This window comes from Passer domesticus, chromosome 2 (assembly GCF_036417665.1).
Source record: "Passer domesticus isolate bPasDom1 chromosome 2, bPasDom1.hap1, whole genome shotgun sequence".
Lineage (NCBI taxonomy): Eukaryota > Metazoa > Chordata > Aves > Passeriformes > Passeridae > Passer > Passer domesticus.
This window is the reverse complement of record NC_087475.1, coordinates 32,448,170-32,467,564: the sequence shown is the minus strand read 5'-3', so window position 1 is coordinate 32,467,564 and position 19,395 is coordinate 32,448,170. Positions and strand designations below refer to the sequence as shown.

The following is a 19,395-nucleotide window of genomic DNA, read 5'->3' as shown; positions in this document are numbered from 1 at the left end:
ATGAGCAAGAGGCACATTAAGTCTGTTTTGTGGGTTTTTTCCTTGATTTTTTTGGTATTATTTGTGGAGCTTTTCAGACACAGAATTTACCTTATTCTGTCTAACCATCCCCTCTCCCCAAGGCAGGTACTTAAGAGTCTTCTGAACCTACCTCCAGAGACAGTCTGTTGGCTACAGCAGTGACTCAGACTTCCTCTCTTGGAGCATCACAAGTATTGAACTTTTTTGTAGCTGTATAGACAGGGGGCTTTTAACGCATTCTTAAAGCTCATCTGAGGCTTAGTTACCTTCGGAATTGGGTGATGTCTAAGGCATCTAGCACTCTGAATTTTTTTAAGGTTGATCTGCTACAACAGTTACTGGGAAATCTGCAGCCAAGTTTAGCAAAGCTGAGGAAAAGGATGTGTAGCTTGCTTTTATGCTTGACATGGGATTAAAAGTTCTAAATAAATTCAAAGAAATATGCTTCAGAAATAATTAAATTAACTTTTCTGGAGTTCCTGAAATACTAAAACCTTTAAAAGAGTGAATGAGGAAATTCCTGTTTAAGTATAGAAATCTGAATTTTATAATACTGTTGAATTGTCAGTGTGTGCTGATGATTTTTATGCTATGAATAATGTCTTTGGTCCAGAGTCAAATGAAATTGAGACTGTGGTCCTCATTTTGAGGAGCCATGTCATGGAATATCATCTGTATCAGCAGACAAATTTCTCTTAACACAAGAAAATTAAGATTTCTTTTAAGACAAGTTTTGCTTCCTGAGCATGCACTGCAGCAGATAAAAATAGATGTTGTGCTAAGCTTGAATTCTTTAAAAATGTTTTCAGTAGAGCTATTTTTTTAACGGGACAGATGTTAGTTTTGAGATTTGTCAGTGTCTTCAGATTGGAAGTCAATCTAAACTTAAGACATAAGCCTAACCTTTCCTGTGTTATATGTGCTCTAAGAGTGGCTTGGGGTTCTGTGAAAGGCAATAGGTTGTCTGTCTTTGCATCATCTAATTTGTATTTTTAATTTAATGACTTCTTGGAATGAGTAGCCGTGTAGGTAATCCCATTTCAAAATATTTTAATATACAACATCTTCATTAAACGGGGTTTTTTTTAAATTATACACTTCTCTCTACAGAGGTAGGTAGTTGTAGCATGGTTGGTGAATACAATTTTGAGATGTTTTCTCTAGAGATGCTAATAAACTGATTCTGTTTTATTTCTAAATTATGTGTTAGTTCAGAAGAATCTGCTTAAACTAGAATATCTTCTCAGGTCTGGTCATGTTTACAGTAATTTTACTATAAATCGTCACCTGATGTGAAAGAATCTGTGGGTTCTGTTTGAGAAGTAACATAGAAAGCTATAAATAATGTTTTCTTTCTTTTTTCTAAAGAGAAAGGAAGATTTCAAATAACAAATGGACCCTTCGAATGACATATTTTGTATCAGGAGTTTGGGGAGAGGGAGAACAGACAGGTATTTGGAGCAGATGATGTGTGTAAACCATCTTGTTCCTCTGAATAACACGTTGATTAGTATACCCAAGTTGCTTATCTTAGTGAGGCCTAATGTACAAAGACAGAATCTACATGCCACACTGTATGTGTAATTTAGAAGGCAGCATAAATTTCAGAGCATATATTGAGGGGTTTGGGAGGGTTTTCAGGCACCAGTTTAGTCTAAAAACAGTTGCAGAAAGCATTAAAAAGAGAAATAAGAAATCTTATATTGCCATTAATATACAACAAAACAAGTGATTGAGTCTTTTCTTCAAGGTCTGCTTTGAAAAAAAGAGGTTGATACAGTCTAGTTTGTTTAGTTTAATGACTTGCACATTAACTATGCAGATTTACCAGAAGACTGTATTGTCGCAGCCTTATTCATTTAGGCTTTTAAAGTTTAAACCTCTTACTGATTGCACTTGTTTAGACAATACAGTACTGTTAACTACCTAATGTAGTTAATTGGCTGCAAAACAGTATCACTATTGTGCACATTCTCTGATTGACATCCATGAATAAAATATTTTACTGTCAGTGAATGAAATAATGATTTTTCATGTTAATGAAATTATAAAGTATCTGTCTTGGATTTATTCAGCACTGACACTGTTTTTGCAGTTTTAGTGATGATATGACACACAGGTTTCTTAGGTAGGGCAAACCAGAAGTATATTATCTTTTTAATTTTTATATTAGTAAAACTAATATCTTTATATTTTTATAGATGTGACCTTCCTAACAGAAGACAAGATATATGAAATTCTTGAACTATGTCGAGAAAAAGAGGATTATTCCCCTTTAATCAGGGTGATTGGGAGAGTGTTTTCTAGTGCTGAAGCACTGGTACAGAGTTTCCGAAAAACCAAGCAGCACACCAAGGAGGAGCTCAAGTCTCTTCAAGGAAAGGATGAAGACAAAGATGAAGATGAAAAGGAAAAAGCTGCCTGTTCGGCTGCTGCTATGGAAGAGGATTCTGGTGCATCATCATCTTCGTCATCAAGAATAGGTGATAACACACAGGGCGATAATAACCTCCAAAAACTAGGCCCAGATGAAGTGTCTGTAGATATTGAAGCAGTCAGACGGGTCTATGATAGGTTACTTTCTAATGAAAAAATAGAAACTGCCTTTTTAAATGCACTTGTGTACTTGTCACCTAATGTGGAATGTGACTTGACTTACCATAATGTGTACTCTCGGGATCCTAACTATCTGAATTTGTTTATTATCGTTATGGAGAATGGCAATCTTCATAGCCCAGAATATCTGGAAATGGCTCTACCATTGTTTTGCAAAGCAATGAGCAAACTACCCCTTGCAGCTCAAGCAAAACTGGTCAGATTGTGGTCTAAGTACAGAGCAGATCAAATTCGGAGAATGATGGAAACATTTCAGCAGCTTATTACTTACAAAGTCATAAGCAACGAGTTCAATAGTCGTAACCTAGTGAATGATGATGATGCTGTTGTTGCTGCTTCAAAGTGCTTGAAAATGGTTTACTATGCAAATGTAGTAGGAGGGGATGTGGATACAGATCATAATGAAGAGGAAGATGAAGAACCCATCCCAGAATCAAGTGAACTAACTCTTCAAGAGCTGTTGGGTGAGGAAAGAAGAAATAAAAAAGGTCCTCGAGTAGACCCACTGGAAACTGAACTTGGTGTTAAAACTATAGATTGCAGAAAACCACTTATCCCTTTTGAAGAATTTATTAATGAACCACTGAATGATGTTCTAGAAATGGACAAAGACTACACTTTCTTCAAAGTAGAAACAGAGAATAAATTCTCATTTATGACCTGTCCCTTCATATTGAATGCTGTTACCAAGAACCTGGGATTGTATTATGACAATAGGATCCGGATGTACAGTGAGAGACGCATAACTGTGCTCTACAGCTTAGTTCAAGGGCAGCAGCTCAACCCCTACTTGCGGCTGAAAGTGAGGCGCGATCACATCATCGACGACGCGCTTGTCCGGGTAAGTCCCGCAGCAGCGTGGCCTGTGGGTTTGTTGGCTCTGACTCGTGCAAACTACATGGGCTTGGAGTAACTGAGAAGGGCTCTGTGTGGGTGCACATATACTAGGTTTCCTCTAGAACAATCTCAAATAGCTTTATTGTTTGAATTCTAAGCATGATGCTGAAGATTTTGTATATTCAGCAGAACTACTGCTGCTCAGAGTGATTGCAGATTTAGATGTTATAAAGTACCAAATAGCTCTTATTCCCCATTATCAGATCCTGCACAGATCTTGATGGTGACAGAGTGACCAACTTCTGTTTCTTTGTCCTCTGCACTGTCCTGGATCATCCTTTGATGGTAGGGAATTTCAGATGGAAGTTAGAATTAAAATGTTTTAGTTGTGTACTCTTCTTGGGGACTTAAAAATTACTAGAAATAAAGCAGTATTTTAATTTGGTGCAAGTACTGATACAACTGAGAAAAGAAGACAGACTTGTTGATACCAAAGAAGTGTGAGAACAGCCTGTTTCTGAATCTGCTGACTTCTTTAATTAAAACTTAATGCCATTTCTTTATGCATTTTTGGAAGAGGGGAATCATACAGGTACAAACTATTTTGCAGTAAACAGGTCTGTATAGGAACCTTAATGTGTTCTTTATTTTAGGACCCTTCCCTTTTTTTTTTTTTTTGTTTGTTTGTTTTGTTAAAGCTGGTAATTTTCAAAAACTCGTTTTCTGGAGTTCTGTTATTAAAGCACAAAGTGTGCAAATTTTTAAATTTACCAATGGCTTTAAAACTTGTCACTGAAGACCTAGAGAGGTGTTTAGAGAGCGTTTAGGAAAATTACCTCATTTTGCCTCTCAGCCCAGCTGTTAATTTTAGTTAAATTTGATGACTTTAACTGCCAGTGAAGGTCAATTGTGAGAACCCTAAATGGCCTCCTGCCTTGATTTTTCTGTATGCCTAGGAATTTCCTGCTGAGTTAGCTGCTTCGTGGGAATTGCTGATATTATGATTTGTTGGAGAAAAAAATTGGTTTTGAGTAGCAAAAGAAAAAATGAAATTGCAGTGCAGAAGTAGCTTCTGTCTGTAAACTCAACTTTATATTAGGCAAATAAATATAAAAATACTGTCTACCAGTTTTAGAATACTCTTTGTAATTTCACTACCTATCAGACTTTCAGTCGTGTCCAGTTATGTTTTGTCATATTATTGTAATGGAGTTTATTCCTTGAATATTCAGCTTTGGGCACATAAATACTGGAAAAAAGGGAGGGATAATTCTTTCTCTTTAAGAAATGGAGAGGTAAATGAGCATAAAAGCTAGTTTTAGGGTGTTCTTTTCAATGCCAATTCCAGCAGAGCAAAAGCAAACCTTCATCTTTATCCGATAATAAGAAGGAAAGTCTATAAGTATGAGAAAAGGCATTATCTTGCATACTGCTTGTTGTAGAAGTTGAAATCTTTGAAGACAAAAAAAAATATGTTTGGGTTAAGAAGCTTGTGGACAACATCAAGCTGCAGCAGGGCCACAGCAGTCACTGCTGTGCACATTCTTGGCCTGTAGGAAGTTTGGGAAATTTAAATTAGATTAAGCTCAAACATACTAATGTAAATTATGATGCGCTTGCAGCAGCCCTTGCTCAGCTTAGCAGCCTGAGTTACATGCCTGGGCAGTTGCCATGGATCCTCCTATGGCTGTTAATTTAAGCTGTCAGAGCATGCTAAATTATGGTGACCTCACTGTCAGAGCCTTGAGGAAAGTGAGGATTTTAAACTGTTTATTTGGGGACAGAAAATAAAGGGAAAAGATAAAATTGTTCTAAATTCAGGTAGTCTGAACTAGACTGTAGTAGTAGCCAAAAGGACCAAGCAGTCCAGGCATTTCTCGTAAGCGGAAAATAGATGATACTCAGTAAAATGGAGATGAATACAGAGGTGCCATCCAAAGTGGAGGAAGGGAGTATGTGCTGTTTCAAAGAGATGTTAAAAGGTAGCTGTTGTGGGATGATGTGGAAGTAGGGAAAATTTTATTGTATTGTATGAAGTGGGTACAGAATCAGTCTTTTAACTACTGATGTGTTTTAACTGATGATACAAAGCATCATTGCTCAGTGAATACATTTTAAATATTCCCCAGAAAGTGTTAGTGAATGGAATGCTCTAATGTTGCTGTTGGCCACAGTGTTCTTTTTCATTTGTTTCTTCTCATTTTAATATCAGAAAAGATGCAGTAGAAATACATTTGGAAAGCTCAGAGTCTCTTCAAATAAACTGTAAAGTCCCCTTAAGGGTAAAAACAATAATGGAGAGAACATAAAAGATGAATGGAGGAGTTGAATGAGAAATGCTGTTTTTTATAACTGGTAGCCTCTAGTTTTATTATCACGAATCAGGCTTAACATAAGCAAAATGACATTTTGTTTTCCACACTGTGTACCTCAAGAGGGTTGGTGTCTTTGCCCAGGACCCCATAAGTCTTCAGGAAAGAAAGATCCATCAAAAGCTAATGGACATTACAGGCATTTTGGTGTGAGCCACACACAAACCTCAGGAAATCTCTAAGCTGCAATTGTGCTGGTAGCTGGGAAGTTATTCCAGGGGAGATACTGTTCCACACTGTTGTTTTTTGTCAGAAAGTGCCTGTCTGTTCAAGAATTGCATGCTGTTGTTATGGGAGTCTTTGTAATTGGTTCAGGAGCGATTTTAGTAATTTTCACAATTATTTCCTAATCGGTCTGAAATAGCTCTGGAGGACACTCTTCAGTCTTATGTCCTAAGCCTTAAAACAGTTTGCTCTGTCTCTGATAGGAATCTAAGATGGGTACCATGAGCTTCTGTAGCAGTACTGACAACATCAAATCTAAGTGAAAGCTGCACTGGATGACTGTGCATCAGGGATGGCTGCAGTTTTGAGTGTACAGTATTGAACTTAGGAAGAGTCTCACTGAAAAATACCAGAAAGATCTTTCAAAGATAATAATATTCATTAGTGAGAGTATGTTCTTATATCTGTTCAGTGACAAAATGTTTCTGAACATGCTTAATATACTGCTAATTAATTATGAGTACCAACATATTTACCCTCAAATTTCATATTTTTTTAACTTCAGAGGTTTGAACATTTACAGACTTTTTAAAATTGCAACTACTATTTATGTCGCTAGACCTGTGTCTTTACAGAAAAGTAGTGAAGACTTTTTTGAGTATCTGTGGAATAACTGATAACTTCATGATAAAAGCATTTTCAAGAATATTGACTAAAATGAGATGGAGATAGTGTTACTCATATTTTCCTTATTGATGTTGAATATTTTTCAAACAAATATATTGACCAGCCTTTGCAATTTCTTGCAAAAACACTCAATACTGGCTTTCTGCTAATCAGTTAAGCTGATAAAGTCCTTACTAAGCTGTTTTTCTCCTATAAGTACTTAATATTTCAGCTTTTATAAATCTATATGTATATATTCTTACTTCTTGGACTTCAATAAAGCAAATATGAAAACTGGTGATTTTTTTTGTTACTATTAGCAACATAGGACTTTTTTCCTTTTACTAAGAATTTGAGGCAATACTTTTTAAATACCCTGAAGGCGTTGTCTTGTTGAAAGTTGCTTACTGAGAGAAACTTAGTTCCCTGAAACACATACATCTAAGGAAAAATTTTATTTACAAATTCCTTCAGTTTCTTTGCATGTGTGAAACTTGCCTCAGAGACTTATTTTATTTTTTATTTGAAATTATTTAATGAAATATCTTTCTTTGTAGTATATACTTATTGGATACTTATGTGTATATATGTTAGTCTGAAAAGTCACCTGGGGACAAGAATGGAATGTCAGAATTTTTAACACTTTAGTCCCCAGTTTTTTTAAGGAATTCTTTTATTTTGGAGTTGGTAGCTCAGTTTGAAGTTCATGAAGGCAGTTATGCTTTTTTCTGTGTAGCAGGTTTAATAGGTTAGCTGTACTGCTGAGTCACGTTGTGTGAGTGTGGTAGTAATGAAAGGAAATACATCCTTTAATCCTCTCTTCTGCCTTTTCATTCCCCAAGACCTATTTCTTTCATCCCCTTCTTCTGAGTTTACTCTTCCCCCACCCCCATGGCTCAGGTTAAATATGGTGTTCTTCTCAGGTAGCAGTAATTTAAAGGGTGTGAGTTATGACACACAGCTTCTGCAAGTGAAAACGTGGTGGATTCCTTCAGCACAATCAGGCTTGTACTTGCTTGTACAAACTCACTTGGACCAATTAGAAACTCACTTTGACAAATTTCACATGGAATGCAGACAGCTAGTGGGCAACAATCCTCTCCTGCTTGTAAATGTCTCTGCTGAGTGTGTTGATGACCAAAACTCTTCTGTGACACCTGAAGCCAGTAGGCAGATCCTCTCCTGTATTAGCAGCAAAGTACTTCAGGAGATTTGACATCGTTTCAGACCACGTTACAGTTTGTGTGTTCAGGTGAAAATGTCAGCCCTGGTATGCATTGGTTGGATGCAGAGCATGTGACTATTGATGTGTACAGGCTCCAAACGCATGAACTGTAAAGTACAGCTGGAGCAAAGGCTGCTTTGTCACTGTAACTGTTACTCTTTCCATGCCAGGTTTTAGAAAAACATGTTGACCGACTTATGTCATGATGTGTCACTGGTACTTTCAAGCTTAAATTAGCTGTGTTCTGTCATTTTTCTGTCTAGTGTGGAAAGTATTCCTGCCTCTGCCTTAAAGAGAACTTTTATGTTATGACAGAACTTAAGGTGGTTTGTGATCATTTTTAACTGAATAGAAATTAGTTCAGTTGCTATCAATTTTAGGCAGGTTGCCAAACACTGGCATTAAATTAAGCTTTTGTATGTTGTCATATTTCTGTCGTTCAGTGAACATTCCTGTCTTTCAGGAAAGCACTGTTATTCTGTAAACAAAGCAACATCACCCAATGTCTTAAGTTGTGGTACATTGTTGTTTCAGCAAACAAAATACAGATATTCTTTATGATGTCATCTCTCAGCTTTCAACTTTTCAATTCATACATTCTGCTGCTTTAAACATGCTACACACCTGCTTTTTAGGAAGCCCCTGGAAAACATAATGATTATTTCAATGATGTGGCCAGTAAAACCATCATGACAGAAAACAACTTCAGTAATACATACAGCTGGATTGTGTTTATCTAGCAGCATCTATGTTGACATGGTTGAGATAGCTGTGATTATTAAAAACAAAGAAAGGGGGTTTTGGCCCCGAAAAACCCAAGAACCAGACAGCAATGACTGAAGTTCATATTTCCCTGCTATAGAAGCACTGCTGCAGTTCTGCTATCCAGTGCCTCCTGACTGTTGTATTTGCTGCTGTTACCTACTGCATTTAATTTTTATTGTGAAGCATCAGTGTTGACACAGATATTCAAAGGAGCAGCTAAACCCACAACTTTGAGTTGAGCAGCTTAGCAGCATTTTCCTGCTTATAGAATCTACTTCAAGGATTCAAGGAGCATCAGGCTTTGCTCAAAATACTGGATTTTTGATAATCCTTTATCTGACTCCCTTGCAGACATCCAGTCCACTGTTCTAATCTGCCTAGCCAGCATTGCTCAACTAAGACTGTTTCCTTCCTCTTTTTTTTTCAGGCTGTTTTTGTCAGCCAAAAAATAATTTTGAAATTTCTTTAATTGCTCTGTATGTATAGCTATGAACACCTTCCTTACTGCATTTCCATGACACAATAGTCTTCACACTGTCATAGGGTTGCTGTCCCAGAAGAAATGCAGAGACAGCATATGCTTTCTCAGAACTCATGAAAATTTGTAAATCATGCAATATATATTAAATTACTGGTGGTAAAGACTATGAAGCCAACAAAGTCATGACTGAGGAGGAAAAAACCACAGCTTTATTGCTGTTGGTTGTAAGTGGACGGAATCCAAATAAGATAATTTCTGTCTGTCTGAATTTCTGTTCAGCTTGAACATCTAACCTGTATTTACAGTTTTAAAATAAATGCTAGTTCTTTGTTTTTCAAAAGTTGTCGGTTTTATTTGGAACATGGATTAAGCTCCATTTTTGTCCTAGGAAAAGATTTTTTAACACAAATGGCTTAGGTGGTACATAATTAAATTTTTCAGAAAATGTTGTGGTTTGTTGATTGAAATACAGACTATACTCACTTGCTTTCATTACTGGGGTCTTCATGGCTTGCTTTTGTGTTTTTTAACTGAGATTTATGTGCTATGAAGTTACACTCCCTCTCTTTCGAAATTTAATTGTCAATACCAGGTAGTTTAATTTTTTCTCCACATGCTCCTTTTGCATGGGGTGCTTCAATGCCTTAAAACCCCTTATGATAACCCCCCTGACAGCATCCTGCCCTGCTGTGCTGCTTGGATCATGTCTGGCTGACTTGGCAATTAGCAGGAGAAAATGTGTCTTGCTGGTGGTATGATTTTGTGACTTGATAGTGTCATTGCTGCTGCCTTTACCTTCTCTGTTCTGTTCCTGTTTTACTTTACACTCCTGTAGTAAAATTCTGGCCTGTAAAGTGTGTTGGCATGTGTGGATAAGGTAGGGGAGTGAAGTAAAAAGTAAGGTTTAGCACATTAAGGACACCTGCTGGTAAGTACAATTTGCAGTAACCCACATCAGAGGCAAATCTCACAAGTAACATGGTCTTGGTAGAGGAGTATACAGGTCCATCTGTGCCTTAATTTACTGCTGTTGAGTTTTCTTTTAGAAAATGTTTTGTCTAATTGTGCTGCATATGTGTAACCAGTGTGTTTATGCTTTTAAGTAGCATATTTCTTATCAGCTGCAAAATATTCTTGCTAAACTTCTGATTTACTGAAAGGATACATTTTTGGTGTAAGCAAGGGAAGGGCCTGGCAATGTGCACTCACAGCAAAGAAATCCAACCATTCCCTGGGCTGCATCAAAATCAGCATGGCCAGCAGGTCCAGGGAGGTGACTGTCCCCTTCTACTCTTCCCCTGTGAGACTGCCCCTTGGAGTGCTGCATCCCGCTCTGGGTCTCCAGCATAAGAAGGATGTGGACCTGTTGGGTTGAGTCCAGAGGAGGGATGCAAAAATGATCAGAGGGCTGGAGCACCTCTCCTGTAAAGACAGGCTGAGAGAGTTGGGGTTTCTCAGCCAAAGAGAAGGCTCCTGGGAGACCTTATAGAAATTTCCAGCACCTAAAGGGGGGTGATGAGAACTGGAGGTGTAGTTTTTACAAAGGCATGTAGTGATGGGACAATGGCAAATGACCTCATATGATAGAGGAGAGGTTAAGATTAGATATTCAGAAGAAATTCTTCGCTGCGAAGGTGGTGAGGCACTGCAGCAGGTTGCCCAGGAAAGCTGGCAATGTCCCATCCCTGGAACTATTTAAGGCCATGCTAGATGGGGCTTTGAGCAAGCTGATTTACTGGAATGTGTCCCAGTCCATGGCAGAAGCGTTGGAACTAGATGATCTTTCCAGGTCCCTTCCAACCCAAGCTATTTTGTGATTCTGTGGCCTCTAATGGCCTTTGTATAGACTTGAAACCCTTGTAAAGTGTCAGACTTCCTATTTGGTCTTAACTGAATTTTCACTTTCATAGCAGCAGTGCAGTAGATCTGTTTAAAGGCACTGAAGAAATAAGAACAAGAGAGTTTTGAGACTTCAGTAGGATCAAGAAGAGGGAGTTGATTTAACTGCAATACTAGTGTCTTTTTTGTTTTTAGGTTTTTTTTCCCTAGCTCTTTGTTTCAGAGATGCAAGTACTCATCAAAAGCTTGTTTTCTGTCTCCCCCTCTGAAAATATATCTGTGTAATCCCTTCACAAAGCTGTTTATTGTCAAACATGTAGATCATATTGCAGAATCTTCATTGTCAGATGAATTTAATTATCCCAATAATACATCTTGTTTTCTTCCTTTTTCTGTGAATTGTGTGCAACACAATGGTAACTTGTTTTAAATAAGTGCTTAAAAGAATAGAAATAGAGAATGCTCACAGCCAGTGAGCTTTAATGGGCTGGCAGATCAGTTCTGTGGTAAGTTTCTTGCTGTTAATCCCGAGGTTGTAAAACATGTTTAGAGTGGTTTAGGGTTACTATTGATTTATCTTATTTTGTGATTTGTGCTTGCTTTCTTCTTAAATTTGGAGGGTGCTTTTGGCTTCATTATTTGTTACTAAACTATTCTAGTAAATAGATTTACTAATGAAATATTTCTGTCTCTTCACTCAATAGCTAGAGATGATTGCCATGGAAAATCCTGCAGACTTGAAGAAGCAATTGTATGTTGAATTTGAAGGAGAGCAAGGGGTAGATGAAGGAGGTGTTTCCAAAGAATTTTTTCAACTGGTTGTGGAAGAAATCTTCAATCCAGATATCGGTATGTGTTCTAATAATTTACTGGTTTAACAGATTTTTCTCACAAAAGGTTGGCCTGGATGATCTTCCAGACTGGATTGTTCTGTGTTTATGCTTTCTGTATCCACTGCTACTTCTGTCTGAAGCTCTCCAGATTCAGTGATGGTCAGGAGAGTATTTGCCAGACATGGAGGCTCACTGTGTTGTCAGCAGTCATCCTCCTGAAGGAGGAATGATGGAAGGAGTAACTGTGCAGTCAATGAGAACCATCATTACTTGTTTGGATACAAATCAGTAGTACAGGGTTTCTTTGCTGGGTTCCTTTGTTTGTTCTCTCACATTTCTCCTCACTTTGCTTTGTAATTAGCTTCTAGAATTAATAATCAAACCAAAGAGGAAGAGCTTCTGCAATAAAGCAAGATTCAGACAATGGGAGTTTTTGAGTTACTTCCTCCACTTCCTTCAGCTTAATAAATCTGATAGTCTCAGTTCTGCAGATCCAAAGTGTCACAGCAGTGTCAAATTTGATTGTAGTTAAAGAAACAAGAGTAATTTGATATATTAGAGCCAAAATTTTACATTTGTGTTTCAACAGTCATTCTTCCATCATATTCTTTTTCCCCTTCCTCCCTGCACCAATCATTTATGCAAGAACATGCTTCTTTTATTGTGCAACTTGTCTGCTACTCTGAAAAGATGAAAATGTTATAAAATGATAAGAATACTTCGTGTTAGAATAGAAATGAGACCTGCCAGGTTCCTATACTAATTTTGCATTTTATGTGAAATATGATGTTACATTGTATTTCTTGTAATGGCTTCCATTAAAGAAGCCTAACAGCTCATGGCTGTTAATTTGGTTCCACTGGGCTGTTTTAAAAGATAAAGCTGCTGTTCTTGGTTTTGTGGCTTAGAAAATTGATGAAAATACACAAAAAGCTATTTTGACTGAATTAGAGAGGAGGTATCAGTATCAAGTACCCAGAATCAGTAGGAAAAATCTGAACATTGGCCTTTGCCCTTCACCATATGCAAGCCAGTTCTTATAAGTGGTACAGAACCATAGACAAGTCTTACTCACCCTGAAAAATACTATTAACTTAGAGAGATTTGGAATCTGAATTAGCGTACTTTGATATATGACAAAGTAAAAAAACTCTTAGTACTTCAATTGATTAAATTTTATTTTCAACAAAAAACAAATTCAGCAAAATAAATACATTTTCAACTGGAGTTTATCTAAACAGAAGTTGTGTGGGTGTAATGAAATATCCTTTTTTTAGTAATGCTAAAGTGTGCTTAAGCTAAGATCCAAGCAGGGTGTATATACTTCCTGCATTTAAAGACAGGTAACATATTAGATGTGCATGCATGTTTTACTTCTGTATTAAAACTGTAAAAAAGTATGTACACGTTTTGTATTCATAGTAACTGGGGGGAAAAAAGCTTTTCAGTGGCTTTTGGCATAAATGTGTAAAAGCAGAAAATGTAGCTCGCATTCAGTGTGTGTGTGTGTGTGTATATATATGTATATATATATGTATATATATGCATTGCAGTATAACAGTTCACGTATGCACCAGATGTACCACATGTGACTTGTGTTGATTTGTAAATGCTTTCTTTACCTGAGAAAACAGAGGTGATCCTTTAAGTGGAATTTAAAATGTCTGTCTTCAATAGGTATATTTGGAGAGATGTATATTGTTGTTATAGTTTCTTTGACTTTTTGAGTATTTCAGTATTAAACTACCTTAAAGTCTTACTCAAAAGAGGCAATAACTCAGAAAAATACTGGTAAAGACATTCCATGGTAAAGGAATAAGTGATAACTTCATATAACTTCAAGGACAATTGTTTTCGCCTTCTTGCAGATTCCAGTTTCTTCTGGTGTTTCATTATGATTTTGATGTACTGTAGTCTTAATTTTGTGAAGGGAGTAAATACTGTATTACACCTTAAAGTGTTTCCAGATACAGATCTGAGTAAACTCTTGATGCTTCATTATTAGACATTTGCTGGAGTTGTTGGTTTTGACAGTTTAACTTTTCCATCATATTCCAGAAAGTTCAAGTCATTGCTTCACGTCCCAGTAATCCAGAAGTTACTTCAGTCAGTTCAGAAAATGGCATACAGGTTTCTAGATAATGTTTGGCCTATATGTGCCTTAGTTGCTCATCCATTTCCAATTTCCAGTTGCCTTATCTGATGGGTTATCTGTGTGTTCCCCTAATGGCTGGCCCAGCCCTAGTCATCTACTGAGATACATAATCCATTCTGGGGAATAGCCAGAGTCTTTGAATGAGCTTGCAGTTTATTGCCATACATGGAATGAGGAAAGAGTTTTTATCTCTTGGCTGAAGATAATATTTTCAGTCTTCAGAGTAATTTTGTGTTCATGTGGCTTTGTAATCAGTTTGTACATCTGCATAGGTGGTAAACAAGAATATCTTAAAAGAGCTGACAAGATAAATCCTTGTGGCAAATGTAGTTGATATTCTTCACATGGATCTGACATGGTGTGTTGAGAGTAAGGAGCCTGGGGCAGTTTTTCTTAGGCTCTGATGGAAAATCATGACAGCTGTAGAAGCAAAAGGTGTTTGGGACTGTACCTGTCCAGGGCGGTCTCTCTCTCACCTTAAGTCTGTAGGGTTTGCATTTATCTTGCTTCAGTATCTAGTCAGGTAACCAATGGATTTCATTGTGGCTTTTATTTATATATAAATAATATTTATATAAATAATTTATAGCCTGTGCACTCCAGTTTCATAAACAAGAGCTATCTCATGTCTTGCTACAGCCAAAAGGGTAGGGAACTCTGCCTGTCTCTTGGCTTCATGTTTCCTCCCTGCAGCTTCTGGTATGTGCCAGTTCAACTGTTTGTTGACATCTTCAGTGCTCAGCTCATGAGCTGGGCAGCAAATTGATCTCCTGAAATAGTAAATTGAATGAGAGAAGCAAATCCACTCCCTTTAGACAGGGACAAGCTGTTAAAATTGCAGTCCCTTCTGTGAGATCATGGTCCATTTTCCCCTCAAGTTAAGATATGTTTAATAGCTGCAATAACTATGGTCCTTGAAACAAGCAAACAAATCTCTTGGGCATCTAACTCTGAAATCATGGGTGATGGTCAATCCCTGCTCCATCATCTTAGCTTCTAATAAAGTAGTAGGGCTGCATCTAGTCCTGTTCCTTTGGTGGAACTGGCCTTTGAGGAAAGGCTGTCACTTCTTAGTAATTAGAGTCCTTTGGGATTGTTACATCCACATGTTTTTGACTGTGTTCTTTTCTTGTACTGCTGTATTTATCAAAGTCACAGTCGCTGTTATCAGTGTGCTGCTGTTTCCTCAGTAGTGGAGGGGATGAAAGCTTGTGTACGTACAGCTCCAGTGAGTGTTGCAGGATATTGTATCACAGGTCTCTTGTTTGCTTTTAGTGGTGATGTAACAGTGTTTTGAGCAGCTCCAGTTACCCTAAGTAGTTTCTCTTTGCCATTCAATTCAGTATAATGTTAAATTAAATATTGCTTAAAGGCAAATGTAAATGGGTTTATAATGGTATGTTTCATGTGCCATTTTTGTGGAATTGTAACCATATGTGTTCTTTTTTTTTTTAACAGGGATGTTCACATATGATGAGTCTACAAAACTGTTTTGGTTTAATCCGTCCTCATTTGAAACTGAGGGTCAGTTTACCCTGATTGGCATAGTACTGGGACTGGCTATTTACAACAACTGTATACTGGATGTACATTTCCCCATGGTTGTCTACAGGAAGCTAATGGGCAAAAAAGGAACTTTCCGTGATCTGGCAGACTCTCATCCTGTAAGTTCCTTATCTTCTTCAAGTTAAATAATGCATTTTTATGCAATAATTTAATCTATATTTCAAGTAAACACAAGATCACTGTCAGAAGTGAAAGTGAAATAACCAGTGACTTGCATTATGAGTCTGTGTTTGTTAAAATAAATCCATAAGCAAGAAAACTTCTTGCTACATTTGGTTTGGAGGAGGCAAAATTGTAACATCAATGAATAGGGCTCAGTGTCAATAAAGCTTTATATTTTTTTGCTACATAAACTCCAAATGTTACTAAGAATTATTCAGCATGTCTCTTCCCAAAGAGACTAGTTAAACTGGGCTGTTTATAGTATTTGTAGAAGTAAATTTCTACCAAAAAAAAAGTGCAAGTAAGAATAAATATGCAAAGGTGTGATGTTCTTACTGGTTTTTGTCTAAAGCAAGAGACAGATGAGGCAGTTTATGAATATCCCTATCCCTAATGAATATCCTGTCAGAGCAGTGATCAGTGTCCATCTTTGCACACCCATTCCCAGCCGTGGCTGTACACAAGCACTGAGCTGTACATGTGCTTTGTTAGATGGAGCACACAAGTATCTGTGCAGGATGTCTTGGCCCTGCTCCAGCTGCAATCAGAGATCACCAGTGGTTTCCCCACACGTTGCTCTTAGAAGTTGTTAGCAAGCTTCATTTTGTTTCAAACAATGGGACACTTCCCTTCTATAAGCAGTTGTACAAAATCTTCATCTTTTTTGAAAAGATTAGTAAAATGATACTGTCTAAAAAGAATTTGGCTTTCATGTTTGAAAATGAGGCATGTTTAATCAAAAAAAACATTATCCTGGTCTGTTTTGGACGGCTACATACAACAGCATGCCAGATTTGAGCGGTTTCTTTGTATAATGTTGAGAAATAGTGCCCTGAGTTTCCTCTAACTTTTATTGCATACTCAAAACTTTTTGTGACCAAAAAAAAAAGTGAATGTATTTCTATGGAACAAGAAGGCAGCCAGGGCATTTCCTAATTTTTCTCCCCTGTTCTTACATTTCTCCTCTTACACGTAAACTGATTTCTTTTAAAATATTCTTTTTTAACCCTGTGTATTGTCATATGATTTAAACACTTCAGAGCTTCTCAAACCTAAAATGAAATTCACAGTAGTCAGGCCTCTCAGTGCTTTTTCTAATGCTGTAGAGCATGGAGAATAGGATGTTTACAAGCCCTCACCACCAATGGTTCCAAGTCCACTGATTTTTCAGTGCAAGGTCCTGTGGAAGAATCAAAAACACACAGATAGTGAGAGGCTGAGGCTTACGTGTTAACTTTCATGTTTGAGCTTAAACATTGGGGGGGAAAATTTATTTTTTCTACTTCACTATAAAAATACAATTGCACACAGTTATCACTTCCACCTTTGCTTTGTATTCTTTAGCCCCTATGCCTCTATTGCAGCCCCATAATTGTCCCCTTGCTGCATAGGCTTTGGTTTCCAAGAGAGTCTTGGGCTTTTCCTAAGGCATAGCAGGGAGGAAGGCTGGTTGCTCCTTTGAACAGAGCAAGCTCTTACAGGTCATTTCAGATTCCATTTGGTAAATTCTGATCAAACTTGTGATTTTTTATTTTTGGTTCATAAATGTCTTCTTATGTTAAAGACTGCCTCATCTGTGTTGCTTCAGGATTACTTCCTAGTTGGTTTCAGTTTTAAATAAGTAGAAGATAAAAGCCTACTCTCTGAATTTTATCTGACATAAAATAACAGGTGTTTCTTTTATTTTTAACTCATAAATGTTCCCCTTACTCATGTAACATATTCTGGATGCCTAAAGTAAAGACAGATTCAAAAAACTTAAGATGTTATTAAAGGCTCTGAAACTGCAGGTTTGACCATTGCATTTTGGAAGATTGGTAGGTACTAAAAGGCTCTTTTAAGGTAGTTATCACTGATGGTCATGTTTCTTTTTTACCTTAATATCTTCTCTAATAATCTTCTCTCTATCTTCGCTAATGTTTCTCTTTACAGAGCTTAATAAATAATTGTTTGGGCTGCTATGGGAGATTTTTAGTTGACTTGTGTCATAGAATATAACAACCCTTTTTTGAGGCAGGTGGTTTCATGTCTCCTTGTATTACTCAGTGGAATCTATCAAAGCTTATTTTTGACAGACATATATTTCTTACTCTCTTAGGTTTTGTATCAGAGTTTGAGAGACTTACTGGAGTATGAAGGAAGTGTGGAAGATGATATGATGATTACGTTTCAAATATCTCACACGGATCTCTTTGGCAATCCAATGATGCATGATTTAAAGGAAAATGGTGATAAAATTCCTATCACGAATGAAAACAGAAAGGTACACTCAGCTTTTCAAACAGAATCTGGAGTTCCTTGATATACTGTATGTAGAATTATGTAGAACCCTGCAAAGGTTTGGTCTCACTTATAATTTTTAAGTGTAAAAGGCTTTTAAAATTGCTATAGCACAGTATGGTTGTGAACTGAAAAGGCTTCTGTTAAAGAAAGCATTGATACATGGATACATAGTCTCTGGGTGGGATGTTAGACCTGTTTGAGCCATATTTGAAACTTGTTATTTTGTGTTGCTGAATAAAAAGTGAGCTCAGATTATTTGCGTAGAATTACAGAATTATATGTATTTTGGGGTCTTGTATTTTTTGGAAGTACTTCAAGTGGCATGTGTTGAAACACTAAGGTTTTTTGGGGTTTGTTTCCTTGCAGGAATTTGTCAATCTGTATGCTGACTATATACTCAATAAATCAGTAGAAAAGCAGTTCAAGGCCTTTCGGAGAGGATTCCACATGGTGACCAATGAATCTCCTTTGAAATATTTATTTAGACCAGAGGAAATTGAATTACTTATTTGTGGAAGTAGGGTAAGAATTTTGAATATAAACTAGAGAGTGGAGCTTTTTTTGTTACTGAGTATATAATTAGTGGTCATCTTTAAAAATATCATCTTCTTACAGAATTTAGATTTTCAAGCACTAGAAGAAACTACAGAATATGATGGTGGCTATACAAGAGACTCTCTTATAATTAGGTAATTTTTTCTAATTTTGTAAAGATAAAAAGCACTTCATCTGCTTGTTTCTTCATAATGATTTTAATATTGTAAGATTTAGCATTTTTGTAGTACTGGAGATGCAAATGTCTTATGTGTAATTTCACTTTTCTCAAGTATTGTCATTACAGAAGAGGAGATGGTATAAGCATTGTTCAATCAGTATAATTCCTTAGGAAACAGGAATAATAAAATAGCAGGACACAGCCAAATTAATGTTTAAAGACAGTTAAACTGCAGTGTTTAGTAATATTTCTGATTTCTATTTCTGAACCTCATTTCTTGGTAAATACATCTGAGAGTTTTGGTTTATGAATGCATCAAATGTAAACTGTTAAGACAGATTAGAATTCTCATACCATCAAAGCTCAATTACTTTTGAAATTCTTATTTATACCAAAAAAGTTTACAGTTTATTTACTTTTTTAATTTCTTCTTTGATAGGGAATTCTGGGAAATAGTCCATTCATTTACAGATGAACAGAAAAGACTATTCTTACAGTTTACAACAGGCACAGACAGAGCCCCTGTGGGAGGACTTGGAAAGTTAAAGATGATCATAGCCAAAAATGGCCCAGATACAGAGAGGTAAAAAAAAATAAATTCTACGTTTTGCTTGGTTTTTTATAAATGGAAGTGAATTATGTGTTTTTAAATTATTAACCTAGTTAAATCTGGAAGTTGAATGTATAAGAAGAG

The 19,395-nt window shown here is 36.7% G+C and overlaps 1 protein-coding gene across 7 annotated transcripts in view; it reads left to right on the top strand.

Moving 5' to 3' along the window:
* Nucleotides 1–19,395, top strand: part of UBE3A (ubiquitin protein ligase E3A) — a 50,475-nt gene that overhangs the window by 29,663 nt on the left and 1,417 nt on the right. For 6 of the 7 annotated variants that reach the window (XM_064408144.1, XM_064408142.1, XM_064408143.1 and 3 more), the window contains 7 exons: nt 2,223–3,478; nt 11,692–11,836; nt 15,434–15,639; nt 17,802–17,966; nt 18,353–18,508; nt 18,602–18,675; nt 19,141–19,284. In XM_064408144.1, coding sequence (XP_064264214.1) covers nt 2,223–3,478; nt 11,692–11,836; nt 15,434–15,639; nt 17,802–17,966; nt 18,353–18,508; nt 18,602–18,675; nt 19,141–19,284 — 2,146 coding nt within the window. Of the gene's footprint in view, nt 1–1,389; nt 1,473–2,222; nt 3,479–11,691; nt 11,837–15,433; nt 15,640–17,801; nt 17,967–18,352; nt 18,509–18,601; nt 18,676–19,140; nt 19,285–19,395 lie in introns of all 7 variants that reach the window. The other variant, XM_064408146.1, reaches the window with a different exon arrangement.